This window comes from Echinops telfairi, unplaced genomic scaffold, assembly GCF_000313985.2.
Source record: "Echinops telfairi isolate 266 unplaced genomic scaffold, ASM31398v2 ScPeMD7_1;HRSCAF=3_0, whole genome shotgun sequence".
In the NCBI taxonomy this organism is placed as follows: domain Eukaryota; kingdom Metazoa; phylum Chordata; class Mammalia; order Afrosoricida; family Tenrecidae; genus Echinops; species Echinops telfairi.
In genome coordinates this window covers 67,760,398-67,776,137 of record NW_022103896.1, presented here as the reverse complement: position 1 = coordinate 67,776,137, position 15,740 = coordinate 67,760,398, and the positions used below count along the sequence as shown (strand labels likewise).

At 42.5% G+C, this 15,740-nt stretch overlaps 1 protein-coding gene and 1 pseudogene across 1 annotated transcript in view; one reads left to right on the top strand and one right to left on the bottom strand.

The window, feature by feature from the left end:
* Positions 1 to 746: 746 nt before the first annotated feature.
* LOC101648517 lies at positions 747 to 1,776 on the top strand (annotated as a pseudogene).
* A 5,780-nt stretch (positions 1,777 to 7,556) lies between these two features.
* TRPA1 (transient receptor potential cation channel subfamily A member 1) overlaps positions 7,557 to 15,740 on the bottom strand; it is a 57,956-nt gene continuing 49,772 nt past the window's right edge. The window contains 4 exon segments of the mRNA XM_045290234.1: positions 7,557 to 7,755; positions 8,805 to 8,902; positions 10,536 to 10,649; positions 15,392 to 15,460. Of these exon segments, the coding sequence (XP_045146169.1) occupies positions 7,557 to 7,755; positions 8,805 to 8,902; positions 10,536 to 10,649; positions 15,392 to 15,460 (480 nt within the window).

Sequence of the window (15,740 nt, the reverse complement as noted above, 5' to 3'; positions counted from 1 at the left end):
ATAAAGGGTAAGTGCACATCAAGAAAACATCCCAACCCAGTGTTTCCCAAGCCCACAAGTCCAAAATTAGCCCATATGTCCGACACCAGTCCACAAAGTCCTCCTCCATCTCACAAAACACACACACAATGATCTCAACTGCAGGAGGAAAGGTGAATCAGTGAACATGGAAGCATCTCAGCATTGGCAGGGGTCTCCACATGGCTGCTTCAGCACCCAGGGCTCCATCAGGGTAGGTCCATGTGGCTTCTCCTTGGGGATTCTTGCAGGAAGTGAGCCTTGCTAGCTGAAGCAGGGAACTGCTAAGGCAGCTGCACCCTGATGCAAGAGAACTAGGAAGGTGAGGCTCACGGAGCCATTTATTCCTCTGCCCGTCAATTAACCCTACATGTGTTTATCAGGCAGGTTGGCACAATAAACTAACTAACTAATTGGTCCTTATGATTTTCTACATTGCATTGTTGGAGATTCTGCCCCTTGTCATTTGTTTTTTTCCCTTAAATAGATAAAACTATTTATATTTTATACTTTTGCTTTTCAATTTGGAGCATTCCCTTAGGCAGTACTTGCAGTACTGGTGTGGTAGTGGCAAATTTCTACTTGAGAATGGCTTGATTTCCTTCCTCATTTTTTAATGGCAATTCTGCTGGGTGAAGAATGATTGGTAAGAGCCCATTTGGCAGCTGCTGCTTCACCAACTGCTGACATCCAAGAAAACTCTTCGCTCCCAAACTATATGCATCCCCATGGCCCAGTGATTTCCAGCCCTCACCCTCCAACAGAAGGAGCTCTCCAATATTGCCAGCAAATGGAGACAATGGGAACCCCCAGCAGAGGACCAGTGTGGCGAACACCAAGGAGAACCTCCAGCAGTCCAGAACCTTCATGCCGACAACCCATCAACCAGAGCACTGGGGGCCTGGTCCTATTCCATGAGATGCTCGAGCAGAAGGACAGCCAGGGAAAGTTGTTCAAAACCACCTTCGAGGAAAAGGGACTTGTAGTGGGAATCAAGTTAGACCAAGGAACTGATCCACTTGCAGGGACAAGTAAACAACCCATCATTCAAGGGCTTGATGCCCTCACTGCATGCTGGGCTTAGGCTCGAAAGGCTGGGGATGACTTTGGGAATGGTGTGGTATGGTGTGCTGTGCTGAGAATCACTGACCAGTTCCCATCCAATCTCATGATCCATGAGAACGTCAATGCCAGCATCTGTCAACAGCATGGATTGGTACCCATTGTGGAACCAAACATCATTCTTGATGGAGACCATGACCTGAAGCACCGTGAGCACGGTAATGAGAATATCCTGGCTGCTGTCCCTAAGGCCTTGTATGAGCAGCATGTTTACCTGGAGGGCAGCACCCCTTTTAAGCCCAACATGGCGACTGTTGAACAAGCCTTCTCCAAGAAGTATGCTCCAGAGCAAGTGGCTATGGCCGCCAGCACAGCTCAGGTCCTGCCACGGTTCTTGCAATCTTCTTGTCTGGTGGCATTAGTGAATTGGATGCTACTGTTCAGCCTCAGTGCTATCAACAGTTGGGTAGTGCTATCTACCCAAACCCTGCACAATAAGCTTTTCTTATAGGCAGGCCTTTCAGGTCAGTGCACTTGCTGCTTGGAATGCCAAGGCTACCAACAAGAAGGCAACCCAGGAGTTCTTTAAGAAGTGGGCGCTGGCTAGCGCCAGGCATCCAAAGGGCAGTATGTTCACACAGGCTTCTCCGTGCCGCCGCCACCAGGTTACTCTTCCCTGCCTCCTACACATACTAGAATTTTACCAGTCAGCACTGTTCTGTCTCGTCTAGGTGTGTTAATAGGAGGGATAGAAAGGAACCATTCAACTGAACCTGGAACGGAGACACAATTAGATCAACACTGTTGGTTACATAGTTCTTATTCTTAAACACAAGAAAAGTAAATTAATTAATGAAACAACAAAAACAGAATTACTGATGAGAAATTGTTTGTATTTAGCAGCTTACATATGTTGCTCCAATGCTTTCCAGACTCTAGTGTTCTAGGGATAAGTCACACTCATTCCAATGAGGGATTCATGGTTTGTTACATAGTTACACCCTGCATCACATCCATTCAGGCAGTGTCCAACTACATGTATGTCTATGTGCCATAAGGACTTCATAGGCGTACAAACATTAAAAAAAAACTCTTCCAGATATACTAAAACACTTCTAACATGATAATGCATTCATAATAATTTGCTTTGTGTCGTGTGGTAGCCCATTTTTATTATATACGACTTTATATACTGCAATATTTTAACATAATGGGCTTCACGGGGATTGGACAGTACCCATGAGTTGTAAGTAAGCCAGGCATTTGTTACTCAGGACTGCCTGTGTAGACTATGATGCTGATACAAGGTCCAAATCCTGAATCATATGATTTCACAGGACACAGACATGGACATTCAGTAAGAAATGACTGTAATGTGTTTTGCTCTTGTAGCTTTCAGAATTGTGTCTTTGGTTTACAAAGATTTTATTAGGATATGGTGTGGAGTTGATTTTTTTTTCCCTGTTAGGAGAAGTTTTCTCATTTCTGTGTCTTCTTTAATTGGGCCTTCTTTTGTGATTTTGTGTTTTGTTGTTATCTTTTTTGCCTTTTTTAACTTGAATTCTGTTTTCTGATTCTCATAAAAAATATTTGTGATTGAACACACTGGTGGCACAGAGGCCAAGAAATGTCAGGGGCCAGCAGCCACCAGCAACCCCACGGGAGAAAGATGTGACCCTCTCTACCCGAAGATCACAGTCGCATCCTGACTGGAAATAGACGTGAAGGCCCTGCGTCTAGCATCTTCTTCTAATGACCACTAGAGGGCACTCATATTTCTGTTTTGTTTGTATTGTTTTGTTTTCAGCACTGTATATAGCCATGAGTTCTGGATATCTACTGTCTGAAATTCTATATATTTGTGCTGGATGTTTTAAAAGCTTGCTGCCATTGAGTCGATGCCAACTCATAATGACCCTATTTAGGACAGGGTAGAACTGCACCCGAGGGTTTTCGTGACTGTAAATCTTTACAGGAGTAGAAAGCCCCCTCTTTCTACCCAGCAGTTGCGGGTCATTCTGAACTGATGCTCTTCCATAACCCACTGCGACACCAGGGAACCTGCGGGGTGATTCAGCTGGTCTCAAATGCTGATGTAAGTGGTGGACTCAGTTGGTCCGTAGTCAAAGTGAGGGGCTCACTCTGCCTTTCCCTCCCCACAGGGGCCCCTGCACAGGCTCTCTCAGGGTGCCCTGCTGTGCAGGGAGCCAATAATCTCTCTGTTGCTCTGACCTGCAACCTTTTTGCTAGTAGCCAAACAAGGTATCCAGTGACTCTAGTTGAGAGGAAGCAGGCAGCCTATTCAGTTGGGAGCATCAAGGAAGGCTCCCAGGTGGAGATGCCATTTGAATTGGGCTTTAAGAGGCAGGTAGAGGATTTCTGAATGAAGCAAAGTGTGTCAAGGTCCTATTGTTGTTAGCCTAGTTGGCCCTCAATTCACGGTGAGCCCGTGTTTTACATAGTGGGGCCTCTCTGTAGGGTCTCCTTGACTGTTATCTTTAGGAGCAGATTACCAAGCCTTGTCTTCCACTGAGTGCCTGGATGGGCTCAACCTATCGATTTGAGTGCAAACCATTTTCACCATATATCTCATGGTGTATCAGTGGCCTCTTTGATTCGGTTGCAATGTGTTGCACTGTGAAACCAAGCTAACTGGGCCCAGCTGAGGGGCCATTAATGATCAGATTACCTAGGACTGAAATAGAAAGCCTTTAAAGTTTTTTAAGATGCATGTGACGACTGAGAGGTGCGCCTTCGGGAGGTGAACTTCCATGGTGTGACAGTTTCCAGCCTGGGCGTCACAGAGAATAATGATATCATTTATGGAAAACAGGAAATCAGGAGGAATTGGTGATCCCTGACCTCCCCTAATCATCCCCTCCCAAAAGTGAATTCATATTTCTTTCTTTCAATTCCATTTGAAGAGCCATGGAAATTCAAGAACACTCTGCACTAGGGGAGAAGAAGCCGAGTAGGAATCCAATCACCGAGGTTGCAAAGAGATGCTAGGGAAGAGGATTGAGGGCACACCTCCAGGATGTAAACATCTAGTGAGCAAGGCAGAAAAGCCAGCCGACCACAGAAGCGGAGAGGGACCCCAAGAAAGATGGTGGGAGCAGCAGGCAGGTGGTATTGGTGCGGAGAGGCGCAGTCATGATGTGTCGCCTCCTTAAACTGAGACCAAGGATGCTCCCCTAGATATGTCCACATTCCCCACCAGTGGTGATGAGATATTTCACTTGTCCTTGGTTTTTAATCAATATAGGCTATGATTCTATATCGTGTGCTTGATGATTTTGAAGACTGAACACAAATACCACAAGTGGGCAGCTTTATTGAACAGAAGGCTTTTTCTTGTCTCAGCTTCGGTTCCTGGGTCCCTTGACGTTCTCCACCTAGCCTGAGTCTTCTCCCCCATGGGCCCTTCCTGCTCTGTGTCTGATCAGGTTGTTGACATCTCAGAGTTGATCGTATATACATTAGGGCCTCAATTCAAGTCATTCACAGGCCACATTTGATTTGTGATCTGGAGAATCCTAGTGCTTGCTACTATCTTGTAAATGTCTGGCCCTGCTGATTTGAGGAAAATAAAGAATAGAGACCTTCATCTTTATATCGGAGATTAAGAAACACGCAACGCCATCTCTCTGCCACGTGCACAGTTAGGCCACACATGCAAAGATGTCAGGTTCTATAATCATATGTTCTCGCGTCCAGCACGACATCTTTGTCTCAACGTGAGCATATCTAACGGGGAAGCGGAAACAACTGAGCCGTTCATCTCAACGAGGAGGTGAGAGAAGCATAATGTGGTGGGTGGACACAAGGAAATGGTACACAGCTGTCGGCAGCCTTTTACTACATGGACTTAGGGTAACACAGTGGTCTCTGATAAACAGAATGTCCAACTGAAAAAGTGAGAAGTATAACAAGAACTATCATCTACCACCCTCTATGCAAATAAAACTACACTTGAATAACACAGGTCAGCATAGCATCAGCAGGATCCGCTTCACGGAGCCAGGATTCTCCGTGCTTTGGTGGTTAAGGTCTAACAGTCCCCCATAATTTGACCTAACACAATATAATCAATTCCATAATGGGATCTGCTATAAGTAAGATTAAGGTGGACTAAAATCCCATGTCTCAGTTCAGTCTAGATGCAGTAGAAAGGAAGTGTCCTTGGGGGTGTGGCCTACTTCCTCCTCAAGACAATGTGAAAAAGTTTGCTTGCTTTGTGCTGGGTCCAGATCCTGCTTCTGGCTCCTTGACCTCTGGTGCAAAACCAGAGGTTGAACCAATGACATGCTACTTCCCTACTGATCCCATTAGCCATCAGCCGCCTGCCATCTCTCTTGCCATTCAACATGCCAACCTTGGGCTTATTCATCTTCCCAGTCACCAGCCTGACCTACCTGCTGACCTTACAGTCAAGCATCTTTGTAGCCACCAGCCTGTAGGGCCTGGGACTGGACTTCCTTGCATCTGCAACTATATGAGCCATTTTCTTGTTATAAATATGTCTCTTCCCCCCCTCTGTCTATAATTATTTATTTTAGATTATAAATAATTATAAATATACCAGTACAGTTATATAATATATAATAGACAATAAATTATATAATGTAATAATATATATGATATAATTATACCCTATATGCTAGATAATGTAGCATAAATTCATCTTTTCATATCTAAATAGTTAATATATTCACAAATAATTCATTTTCAAATGAATAATTGGATGTCAAAATATTAATATACATACTCTCGTAAATTCAAGTTATGTATATGAAATATACACATATGAAAATATGAATTAATTCAGAACTTTTCCATTGTTCTTTCTAGGGTACTTCTTTGGTTTGATTTTATCTTCTCCTTCACCCAAATTCCTATTCTCAATTCATGGTTCATGGGTTCATGGAGGCCTTCAGTATAACATACATGTCTTTATGGTGTTAGGTGATATATCTATGGTAGAGGCAAGCCAGATGTCCATCTTTAGAAGGATAGAGAAGTACAACGTGATCGATGCACACAAGGAAACGGTCAACTGTGGTCTGCCGCCCTGTACTACGTGGGCACAGAGTAACACAGTGGTATCTTGGATACACAAACATATTTATTTATTTATTTGTTTGTTTATTTATTTATATTTATATCTATATAAATCACTGGTTTTGCTACTCTAGAAAACCTCACCTAACACAACAAAGATACATATATTAGATTTTAGGCCTCCATGAACCCAGGAACCATGGCTGAAGAATGGGAATTGGGGTGAAATAGAAGATAAAATCAAACAAAAGAAGGGCCTGAGAAAGATCAATGTAAAGGTGTGAGATTTATTTGTGTCTTGACTGGACATTTAAAAACACTGGCGAGGTGACATACAATGAGGCATTTATAAATCTCAAAATAACTAAATGCAACAAAAGATTCACACAATAATCACTAAGAGCAAGTATGTTCCCTTTACATTTATTATTACGCTTGGCAAAGCAAAATATACAGAAGTAATACAGTGAACCCTCGTTTATCGCGATTAATCGGTTCTAGACCCTACCGTGATAAATGAAATTCCGCGAAGTAGGATTCCTTATTTGTAAATCAAATATTTTCGTAGTTAGAGCATAGAGGACATGAAAAAACACCCTTTAATCACCATTACACTCATATTACCCAATTTATTAAACGAAAAAGGGAAAATACAGTAAAACATTTTGGACGTTACAATGATCATTTATTATTTATTATATTATTTATGGCATCAAGTGTGTACAGTATGAGCCAATCAGTGGCAGTAATGACAGAGCATGCGCTGTTACGCAAAAACCGCAATAGAGTGAAGCCGCGGAAGTCGAAGCGTGAAGTGGCGAGTGTTCACTGTATATGTTATGTATGGTAATGTTCATGCAGATCATAAATTCCATGTTTGAGGGGTCGGCTCTAATGGGAGTGCTGGATTAGCAAGAAGAGCAGGGCTGTTCATTATAGTAGGAAGACTACAAGGACTACACCCATAGGTTTGTTCCCCATAGAAAAGCACCTCACAGGTCAGAGCCCAAGCTGATGGCTAAGGCTATTCTCAGCAGCATTACCTGTTATCTAAGATCCTTCTCCAGCAGGAATCCTGTACTGGCACTTGCATTCTAGTCTAACAGTTACATGTAGTCCTCCTTATCATTGAAAATGTATGTTCTAGCAGATGATCTTCCTATACATTCAGAATCTAAGCGGTAAAGGTCTTCTTGAACGTCTCAGTAAGGATAGCATTCCAAAGGTCACTGACAGCAAATATGATTATTGTTTCTACTATTCTACCTAATGAAGGAATGAGGATTTCATGAGTAGTGTAATCAAAGTCAGAATTTTGCCTCTTTTTTCACTGTTTGCAAATTGGAAATGGGGTTCATTGAGCCAGGCATACTCCCCTCAGGAAGGTGCATCACAGGCGGGGCGGGGACCCCAGGCTAAGAGCCCTGTGACTTTACGGCCTTCAGCAGACAGTTCCATTTGCTGTTCCTTTGCTCGAGCTGCTCTTTTTTGAACTTGTCTTGAAAAGAGCTGTGGCTGTCTTCATCCTCTGTCTCAGAGATGATCTCCATCTTCTGAATGATGAGCTTAATGAGCTCGTGCTGTTTTTCCAGAAGAGACGTGAGGTCTTTCAGCCTAAAGAACACATATATTTCATGAATAAATTCTCAATTATATCGTTAGTCCTCCACAGCCTAGGAGGGCCTACGAATTAGAAGTGCTCTGAAACAGATTGATTATGCTCAGGTTATACCCTCAGGGTGGACTTCATCTTTCTAATGGGTAGATCTGGGTTTCGAAGATTGCCAAAATAAATCATCACAGACTTCTAGAACGGTACAGCTCCCTAAAAGTCTCCAAGGCAACAGAAAGTCCAAGGTGACCTTGGTAATTCATGGATGGATTATTTTTGTTTCCATTGTAAAGATTAGGAAATTGTTGCACAGCGAGGTTAGCAAGTTGCTCAGGATCACACAGTAAGTAGTTATACAGGGCTTTCAGCCCAAGGAAACAAACCCTAATGTTTAACAACTGCACACCATATGGCTTCTCCAGAGATTCTCAAACACCTTCGATGTTTTCATGTGTGAGGTACAAACGCAGGTGGTTCTTGAAAAACACATTTTAGGTTATTAGCCCCAATATCAAGGACATCGTTGGCATTTACTCATTTCTCAGTAACCAAAGTGATTGATCCACAACAATAAAAAAGTTGCTGGGTCTGAAATACGTCTCCTGTAGATGTACTGGCACCATCATTCCACAGAGCATGGCTTACTTTGTGGACGTGGTAAGCTACTGCTGCGTCAGCCCTTGGTTAAAGTAACTTCCCACCCGATACACCACGGGCTGTGGTGATCCATAGGGTTTGTATTGGCTGATTTTCAAAAGTAGAATGTCAGAACTTTATTCTTCCTCTGCCCTGGCCTGGACTCTCTGATGAAAGCTGTTTAGCAAAATAGCCACATGCACATCTCCCCTGACAAATAGCTTGGTGGCTACACTGATGAAATGTCAAACTTGGGTGTCCCCCAGGAATGGTAGAATTCTATCGTTGAGCTCCCGCTTCCCCAAGATGACCGGATATGGGAGCTAAGCAAGAGTATACAATATAACAACATGCCATGCATTCTTTCTTAAGAGTTTCAAGGATCTCAAATACAGGGAGAAGGAAAAATGCATACCGGTATTTTTGCTTCAATATTTCTGTTTCTAAAGATGTATCAACATTTGGTGCTTCTTGTCCTGTTTCTTTGATGGAGAAGATATATTGAAATAAACACTGTGGGATAAAACATAATAGTTTCTCAAGTTAAACTCCACTCGGAAAAAAATTTTTTTTGACCAGGTACCATAAGTGAGCCATTACACCATTGCCCCAGGATAAATATTCATAAGACACAACCTCGACTCTCAAGAAGCTCCTAGCTTGCTATGAGGCCTGACTGTAAAGAGCACTAAAACCAAGGCCTACGCAGCACTCTAACAGCACATGCGTGGTCTAGAGATAATAAAGGAGTGGGCTGGGACCAGAGATCGTTTAGGAAACAGCTTAACTGAATCACTTTATAGTTTCTGACAAAGGATGATCTTACATAGGAGATTTTTCACTCTTGAAAATGCTCTGACTTATTATACAAGACCACTGAATCAACCAACAAAATTTCTCGGGGAGAAATTTGTGAGAACTTTTCTAATTTTTGTTTTAATTTAGAGTCTTTTAAACCATGGGTTGGAACCCTGGTTGTGCACTAGTTAAAACCCTCAGCCACGAAACAAATGGCTAGTGGTTTAACCCACCAGCTGCCCCGGTGGAGAAAGAAGCCACAGTGTGCTTCCATAGAGATGGACAGCTTTGGACACTCTGCCTTGCACGGTCAATGTGCGTCAGAAAGGACACAACAGCAATTGCATTCAAAACCGAGAACAGACTGGATAGGATGAAGTTCCAATATGAAATGACCTGTAGTCAGGTAATTCTATGAGTCCAGGCCAAAGAAGGTGGGGGAAAGTCACCTTGGAGGTCAAAGGGGCAAAGCCTGGGCATTGAGTGTCCTTGAGGGAGAAAAGGAGAGGGGCTGCTGAGAACGATTCCACGGTGGCTGGGGGCACAGGCAAATGAACGGTTTTGATATTAATTGAGATGAATGACCTTGAAGAAGGGTTCGGATTCCTCAACTCTTTCTATAGCAGGTGTAGAGATCATGAGTCTGGTGGAAACTCGCTGAATCGATTTGCCTTTGAGCACTACCAATGGAGATGCAGGGAGACAGCTGAATCTATGGATTCGGGACTCAGGAGAGCTAACTGCCAAGAATTTGGGGTTGGGAAGCCATTTCAACTATGGATATGAGTGAAATCAGATATGGTGGTGTGTGGAATTGGAAGACAGGTTAGCATGGTACTTAGATGGACTTTATCATTTTATGACCACACAGAAGAAAATTACCCTACAACAAATTCAGAAGAAGCACTCTTAAACGTAAGGAGCAAACTCAGGTCCAGATGGAATTAGCACCCAGGTCTGCCAAGGCGACATTATGGGCTCTTTTTCACTGTCTCGGCTTCGTCTCTGATGGCATTGTCTTTCCTTTAAGGCACCCACACGCACATGTCAGTGATCGCTGACAATACAAAACAAAGTATACTTCTACTACACACACACACACACACACATGCACAAAGACACTTGGCACAGCCGGGCCACCCATCTATCTGTCCCCCAGGGACATAATGCATATTCAACACAGACGCTACATACTACATCGGAGGCACCTGGAAGAGGAGAGCAAGTAGCTCCCTCCTCACCTTCTTCTCAATTTCTTCTTTCCCTGAAGCAGAGCAGACTCAACCACTACAAAAGGGTACCCGTCACAAAAGTACGAAGTGAATGGATGCCCAACGATACCACTTACTATCACTCCCCCGTCATATCTGGGTCTGTTGGGGTACACGATGATGCTCTCTTGATCCACTTTTTGTAGGAAGCAGAGTGGCAGTTTCTTCTCTAAGCTGGTGTGGAGTTTCACCTAGAATTCATCGTGGGTGTGTTGACAGGCAGCATTAGTTAGTATCTGGAATTCTCACACGGCACTGAGTAATCATTAATTCATACAACAAAAGGAAACTTGACTCCTGGGTCCTGAATTATTTCCGAACAGCTGGTCAGGCCAGGTCTCCTGAGCCCCTAGTGGCAGTCATTTGACCCCCCCCTCCCTCTCACTTCCTCCACTGACACACAAGGGCAACAATCGGTGGCTGGGAGAAGTGGGGAGGCAAGATGTTTAAAGGAGAAGTTCAATTGACACCAGCAGATAGTTACCTTACAGGAGGATGGGACAGAGGATGTGAATATAAAGAAGAAAGAGATTTAGTCCACTCTGGGGTGGTTACTATACTAGAACATTGGAGTGGCTTGAATAGATTCCCTTAACAGGAGAGAGGAAACTGGGAGAACACAAAGGTAAGCAGTAAAGGCATTAGAGAGAGCACATCCCAGAGAATTAGGGAGATCTCTAATGCTGCACCAGTGGGTGTAGTGGCTGCAAAATGGTTAACCCATGATGTCACTTAAGTATACCTTCTTTATTGTTAGAGACAAATTCTTTATCTTGTTTAATATTTTAAGCATGCATTTGCATTTTGTTTCATTTTATATTGTCAATTTTGTGTGTGTGCGTATTTGTCAAATTAATCTCGGGCTGGTTCACTGTCTGTTGTGTCTGCTATTTGGGGGTGTTTTTGTGATCACCATGGAGTGTAGTGACTGGCACATAATAAGTGCTCAGTAAAGATTTGTTGAATGAAAACATGGCTGTTCATATCCAGCTTGATTCTACTCCAGCCATCCTTTTTGAGTTTGCTCGGTTTATCTCATTTCCTTGTTCTTTACTCTGCCATTCTGTGTCATAGATCCACTACGTACACTAAAAGTGTTTGCTTTTAGTATTTGTTCTGATTTGAATGACTACCATCCTCTTCCTGATTACATTACTTAGTAATAATTACTCGTATAAATTGATGCAAGTCTTCCTCAAATCAATATTGTATACTTAGCAACTAAAAAAAAGCCAATAACTTTTAACTCTCTCCCGCAGAAATTATTTAAGATGAAAATATATATTTTAATGCCTTACTCTTTTCCCCTCTCCCTCCTCCCTTTTCTACCTAAACCAGGAATATTTTTAATATGTAAAATTTTGTTTTTCTTGATGTTTGAAATGTTTGCACTTAATTTATTAACCACATATATAATTATACACAAACATTTGATCTTTTGATCAGTTTCAGTGTGTGCACTGTCACTTTTATAATGATTCTCTGCAGTACTTACCTTGTACTCATTTCTTATTTAGCTATCATGGGCCTCAGTAAACTATTTTTGAACACCTAATGCATCAACTCGAAGGCATTGAGTTGAGTTTAATGAGTCTATAAATGGTACATCAGTCTTCACATATTAATAAAAGCTGGGTGACATCTAATCCTTGCGCTACAACCTGTGAAACTCTACCTTTTCCTCCAAAATCACCTAGCGTATTCTGGAGGAGAATTTCAAAGCAAGCATGTTTTTTTGCTCTATTGATTTACATTTAAGAATTTCTGTTATTCCCAATGCCTAAATCCTCAAAAAATCAAAACTGGTATGAAGCTGTCCTTAGAAAAATAAGTCTCACTCCCTTACTGAAGGGTTGTGGGGAGGAGATGAACCAGTCAGGGTACAGGGTAGCAACAATGAAACATATAATTTGCCTCGACTTCTTAAATGCTTCCTTCCCCCCCTCCCAATTATCATGATCCAAATTCTACCTTACAAATCTGGCTAGACCAGAGGATGTACATTGGTACAGATAGGAACTGGAAACACAGGGAATCCAGGACAGATTGCTCCTTCAGGACCAGTGGTGAGAGTGGTGATGCCTGGAGGGTGGATGGAATGTGGGGTGGAAAAGGGGAACCGATTACAAGAATCTACATATAGCCTCCTCCCTGGGGGATGGACAGCAGAGAAGAGGGTGGGGGAAGACATCGGACAGTGTAATATATGACAAAATAATAATAATTTATGAACTATGAAAGGTTCATGAGGGAGGGGGCAGTGGGAAGGGAGGGGGGAAATGAGCAACTTATATTAAGGGCTCAAGTAGAAGGCAAATGTTTTGAGAATGATGATGCCAACAAATGCACATATGTGCTTGACACAATGGATGGATGTATGGATTGTGAGAAGAATTGTAGGACCCCCCAATAAAATAATAAAAAAATAAAAAATAAGTCTCTTTCCATTCATTTTAACTGATATATAGTGAGTGTGTAGTCTCAATTGCCAAGTCCTCTTATTTTTCTAATAATGTTTCCTTTTTTGCATTATTTAAGAAAATTCATTAGTTAAAATGTTAATCACACGCTCCTTATCTTTATATAATTTACTTTCATCCCTAGTATTTTCCCAAATGTTTCATTTAAATATTCTTAAGTGTGTCTTCCACATTGCCAACTGAATTTGCTGCATTGATTATTGACTTGCTCGCCCTTATTGAGGAAATCTCTCTTCAGGCACAGTGTTCACCAGCAGATGAAGCGCAGGGTGCGTCTTAATTCGATGCACGCTATAGAGGAGCTGACAGATTCTCTCTCGCAAAGACTCCCAAAGGAACTTGTGAGCATGTAGAAAGGCCTGAGTCCAAACTGGGTCTTGTGGGATCCATTACATGTGGTTACACTGTCATAAGGAAACATCTTTACCCCTCCATCCATTGGGTTTTTCACCGTGAAGAGTCAGATGTGCTCCATAGGCTTCCCTTCCCAATGATAGCTAGATAGATAAATGTGTGTGTGTGTGAGAAAGAGAGAGAGACAGAGACAGAGAGAGAGCGAGCGCTGTGCTAGACATTGGGGGTATAGAGCTTCCAGACTCTCAAAATACTCAAAACATTCATCTCTTCTAGTCTATGTCGTGATTCTGCTCTAAGGGAATCTTTCTGTCTCGACTGCACCTTCAGCTCCTTTGTGAGAGGACGAACTGTCCCTGCATGAAAGGAATACTGCATGCTTCCTTAGGCCCCAGGTTCGGTTGCATCCTGAAGCACTGACTTTGAATGGATGCCGATATTTTGTTTTTTTTAAACCAACTCAAGGGAAAAGGAAGAATGGATTCCTGGTTTTCTAGGCAATGCTGGCCCTGATTCAAAACAGGAAGCAGATAACATGAAGGACGTTGCTTTTGGCTTCCCACTTTCCAGACCTGTGTACTGTTTTGTTTTAGGGAGCAGGGTAAACAAAGACTGAATTATGGTTTTCAAATCAATCCTATGGACACTGCAGGCTAGTGGGCCTTCTCTTGAGACAGTTTAGCTAATTCTGCTGCTCATTCTATTTCTTTCCCTTGTATTTTAAAGAGTTATCAGGATAATGAGGAGGCAATGCCCATGCGATCACACACCCCACTTCTTTCCTTATCAGCCACACTTGGAATCCACAATTCCGTCTTTGTTTCCATAACAACCTGTCATTTGCTCTTTCCCAATCATTCCCCACTAAACAGAGATAATAACAGATCCACTTAAATACTGTTTTCCTTCTGTTGCCATTCTTGGTAAGGGCTGATAATAACTGTCCCCCAACTATCAAAATAACTTGAAACACTTCACCATTTGCTGTCCTTTCTTTCAAAGTTAAGTTTTTTTCTTTTGTTTTGTTTTTCACCCTGTGTTTAAATAAAACGCTCTATCGTCTGGGACAAACGCTTTGACCTCTAACATGAGCCATTTTTCCAGTCTCTTCTCTGTATCCACGTCCCCTTAGTTCAGCATTTGGACCTTTGGGCCTCCTAGATTTCTCCCTGTCCTTCCAAATTCCACCCATCTCTCAAGGCCTACCTCATACACCCGTTCTTCCACATAGCATTCCCTTTGTTATTTTTGCATTTATTTTTTGTACCTGATAATTCAATTTTTTTATTCATATGTTTGTTTTTTCCTGTTGTTTAATGTCTCAAGCTCTTTGGACTGATGCTGTTGGGTGCTGTTGAGTTGATCCTGATGTGTAGGGATCCCGTATACAACCAAAGGAAACACTGCCCAATTCTCGTGTCGGCCTCATAATTCTTGCTTTGTTTGAGCCTATTGTTGCAGCCACTGTGATGTTCCATCACCTGGAGGATCTTCCTTTTGCTTGCTGACCCTCTACTTTTGCCAGCAAGCTGCCTATCTCCAGGGAGTGGTCTCTCCTGATATGAAGTCTGAAGTATATGACACAAAGTCTTGCCATCCTCACTTCTAAAGAGCATTCTGACTGTACTTCTTCTAAGACGGATTTGTTTATTCTTCTGGCAGTCGCCCAGAGTACATTCAACATTCTTCCCTAACGACATCTTCAAAGGCATCCTGCATCCCCGTTTGGACTGGTGTTACACCATACAGCGATGCCACGAAGCACAGTGTTGACAAGCATGAATTTTGCTAGTGGACAAGACCGATCACCAAGTTCCTGAGATGTACTTGGTCCAGCAGCCGGCTCTCTGGTTGGTCACATGCTAGTGTAAAAAGAGTCATGGCTAGGTTGTTTCTCAGTGTTTCTGCTTATATTGTTCGAAGTCACCTTTTTAAATTTTATGTTATCCTTTTTGACACTTTGGTCACAGTGGAGAAAGCATCGTGGTATGGTGGTCCTTCCTGGGATTGAGTACATAGTTGTATAGAATCACTGAGTTCCCAGAAAGTCACCTGTTCTTCACAGGGGTGATTTAGTGCGTCTTAAAGAGAATATTCACCTGCATAGCGATCCTCTTCAGTGATGCATGTTTTTGTACCTCGGCAATGTCCCCAACTGCCAGACCAATCTGCAGAACAGCACAGCACTGAATCATTACCTATTTAATGGCTCCTCTAAAAATACACATAAATGGTCTTGGTGGTTAACTTTCTACAGGTAGGGGAGGCAATAAACCTGTATTGTATCAATAAGGAACTCAAATCGCATTACTAATCCACTTTACAGAGAACTGCCAAGCCTATAACCCTGTGCAATGGTGGCATCCCTGTTGGTTGGTCCAGTAATCTGAATCACTATCAGTAAACTTAAGCGATTCAAGGTAATCAGAAATTCATTTCAATTTAAGG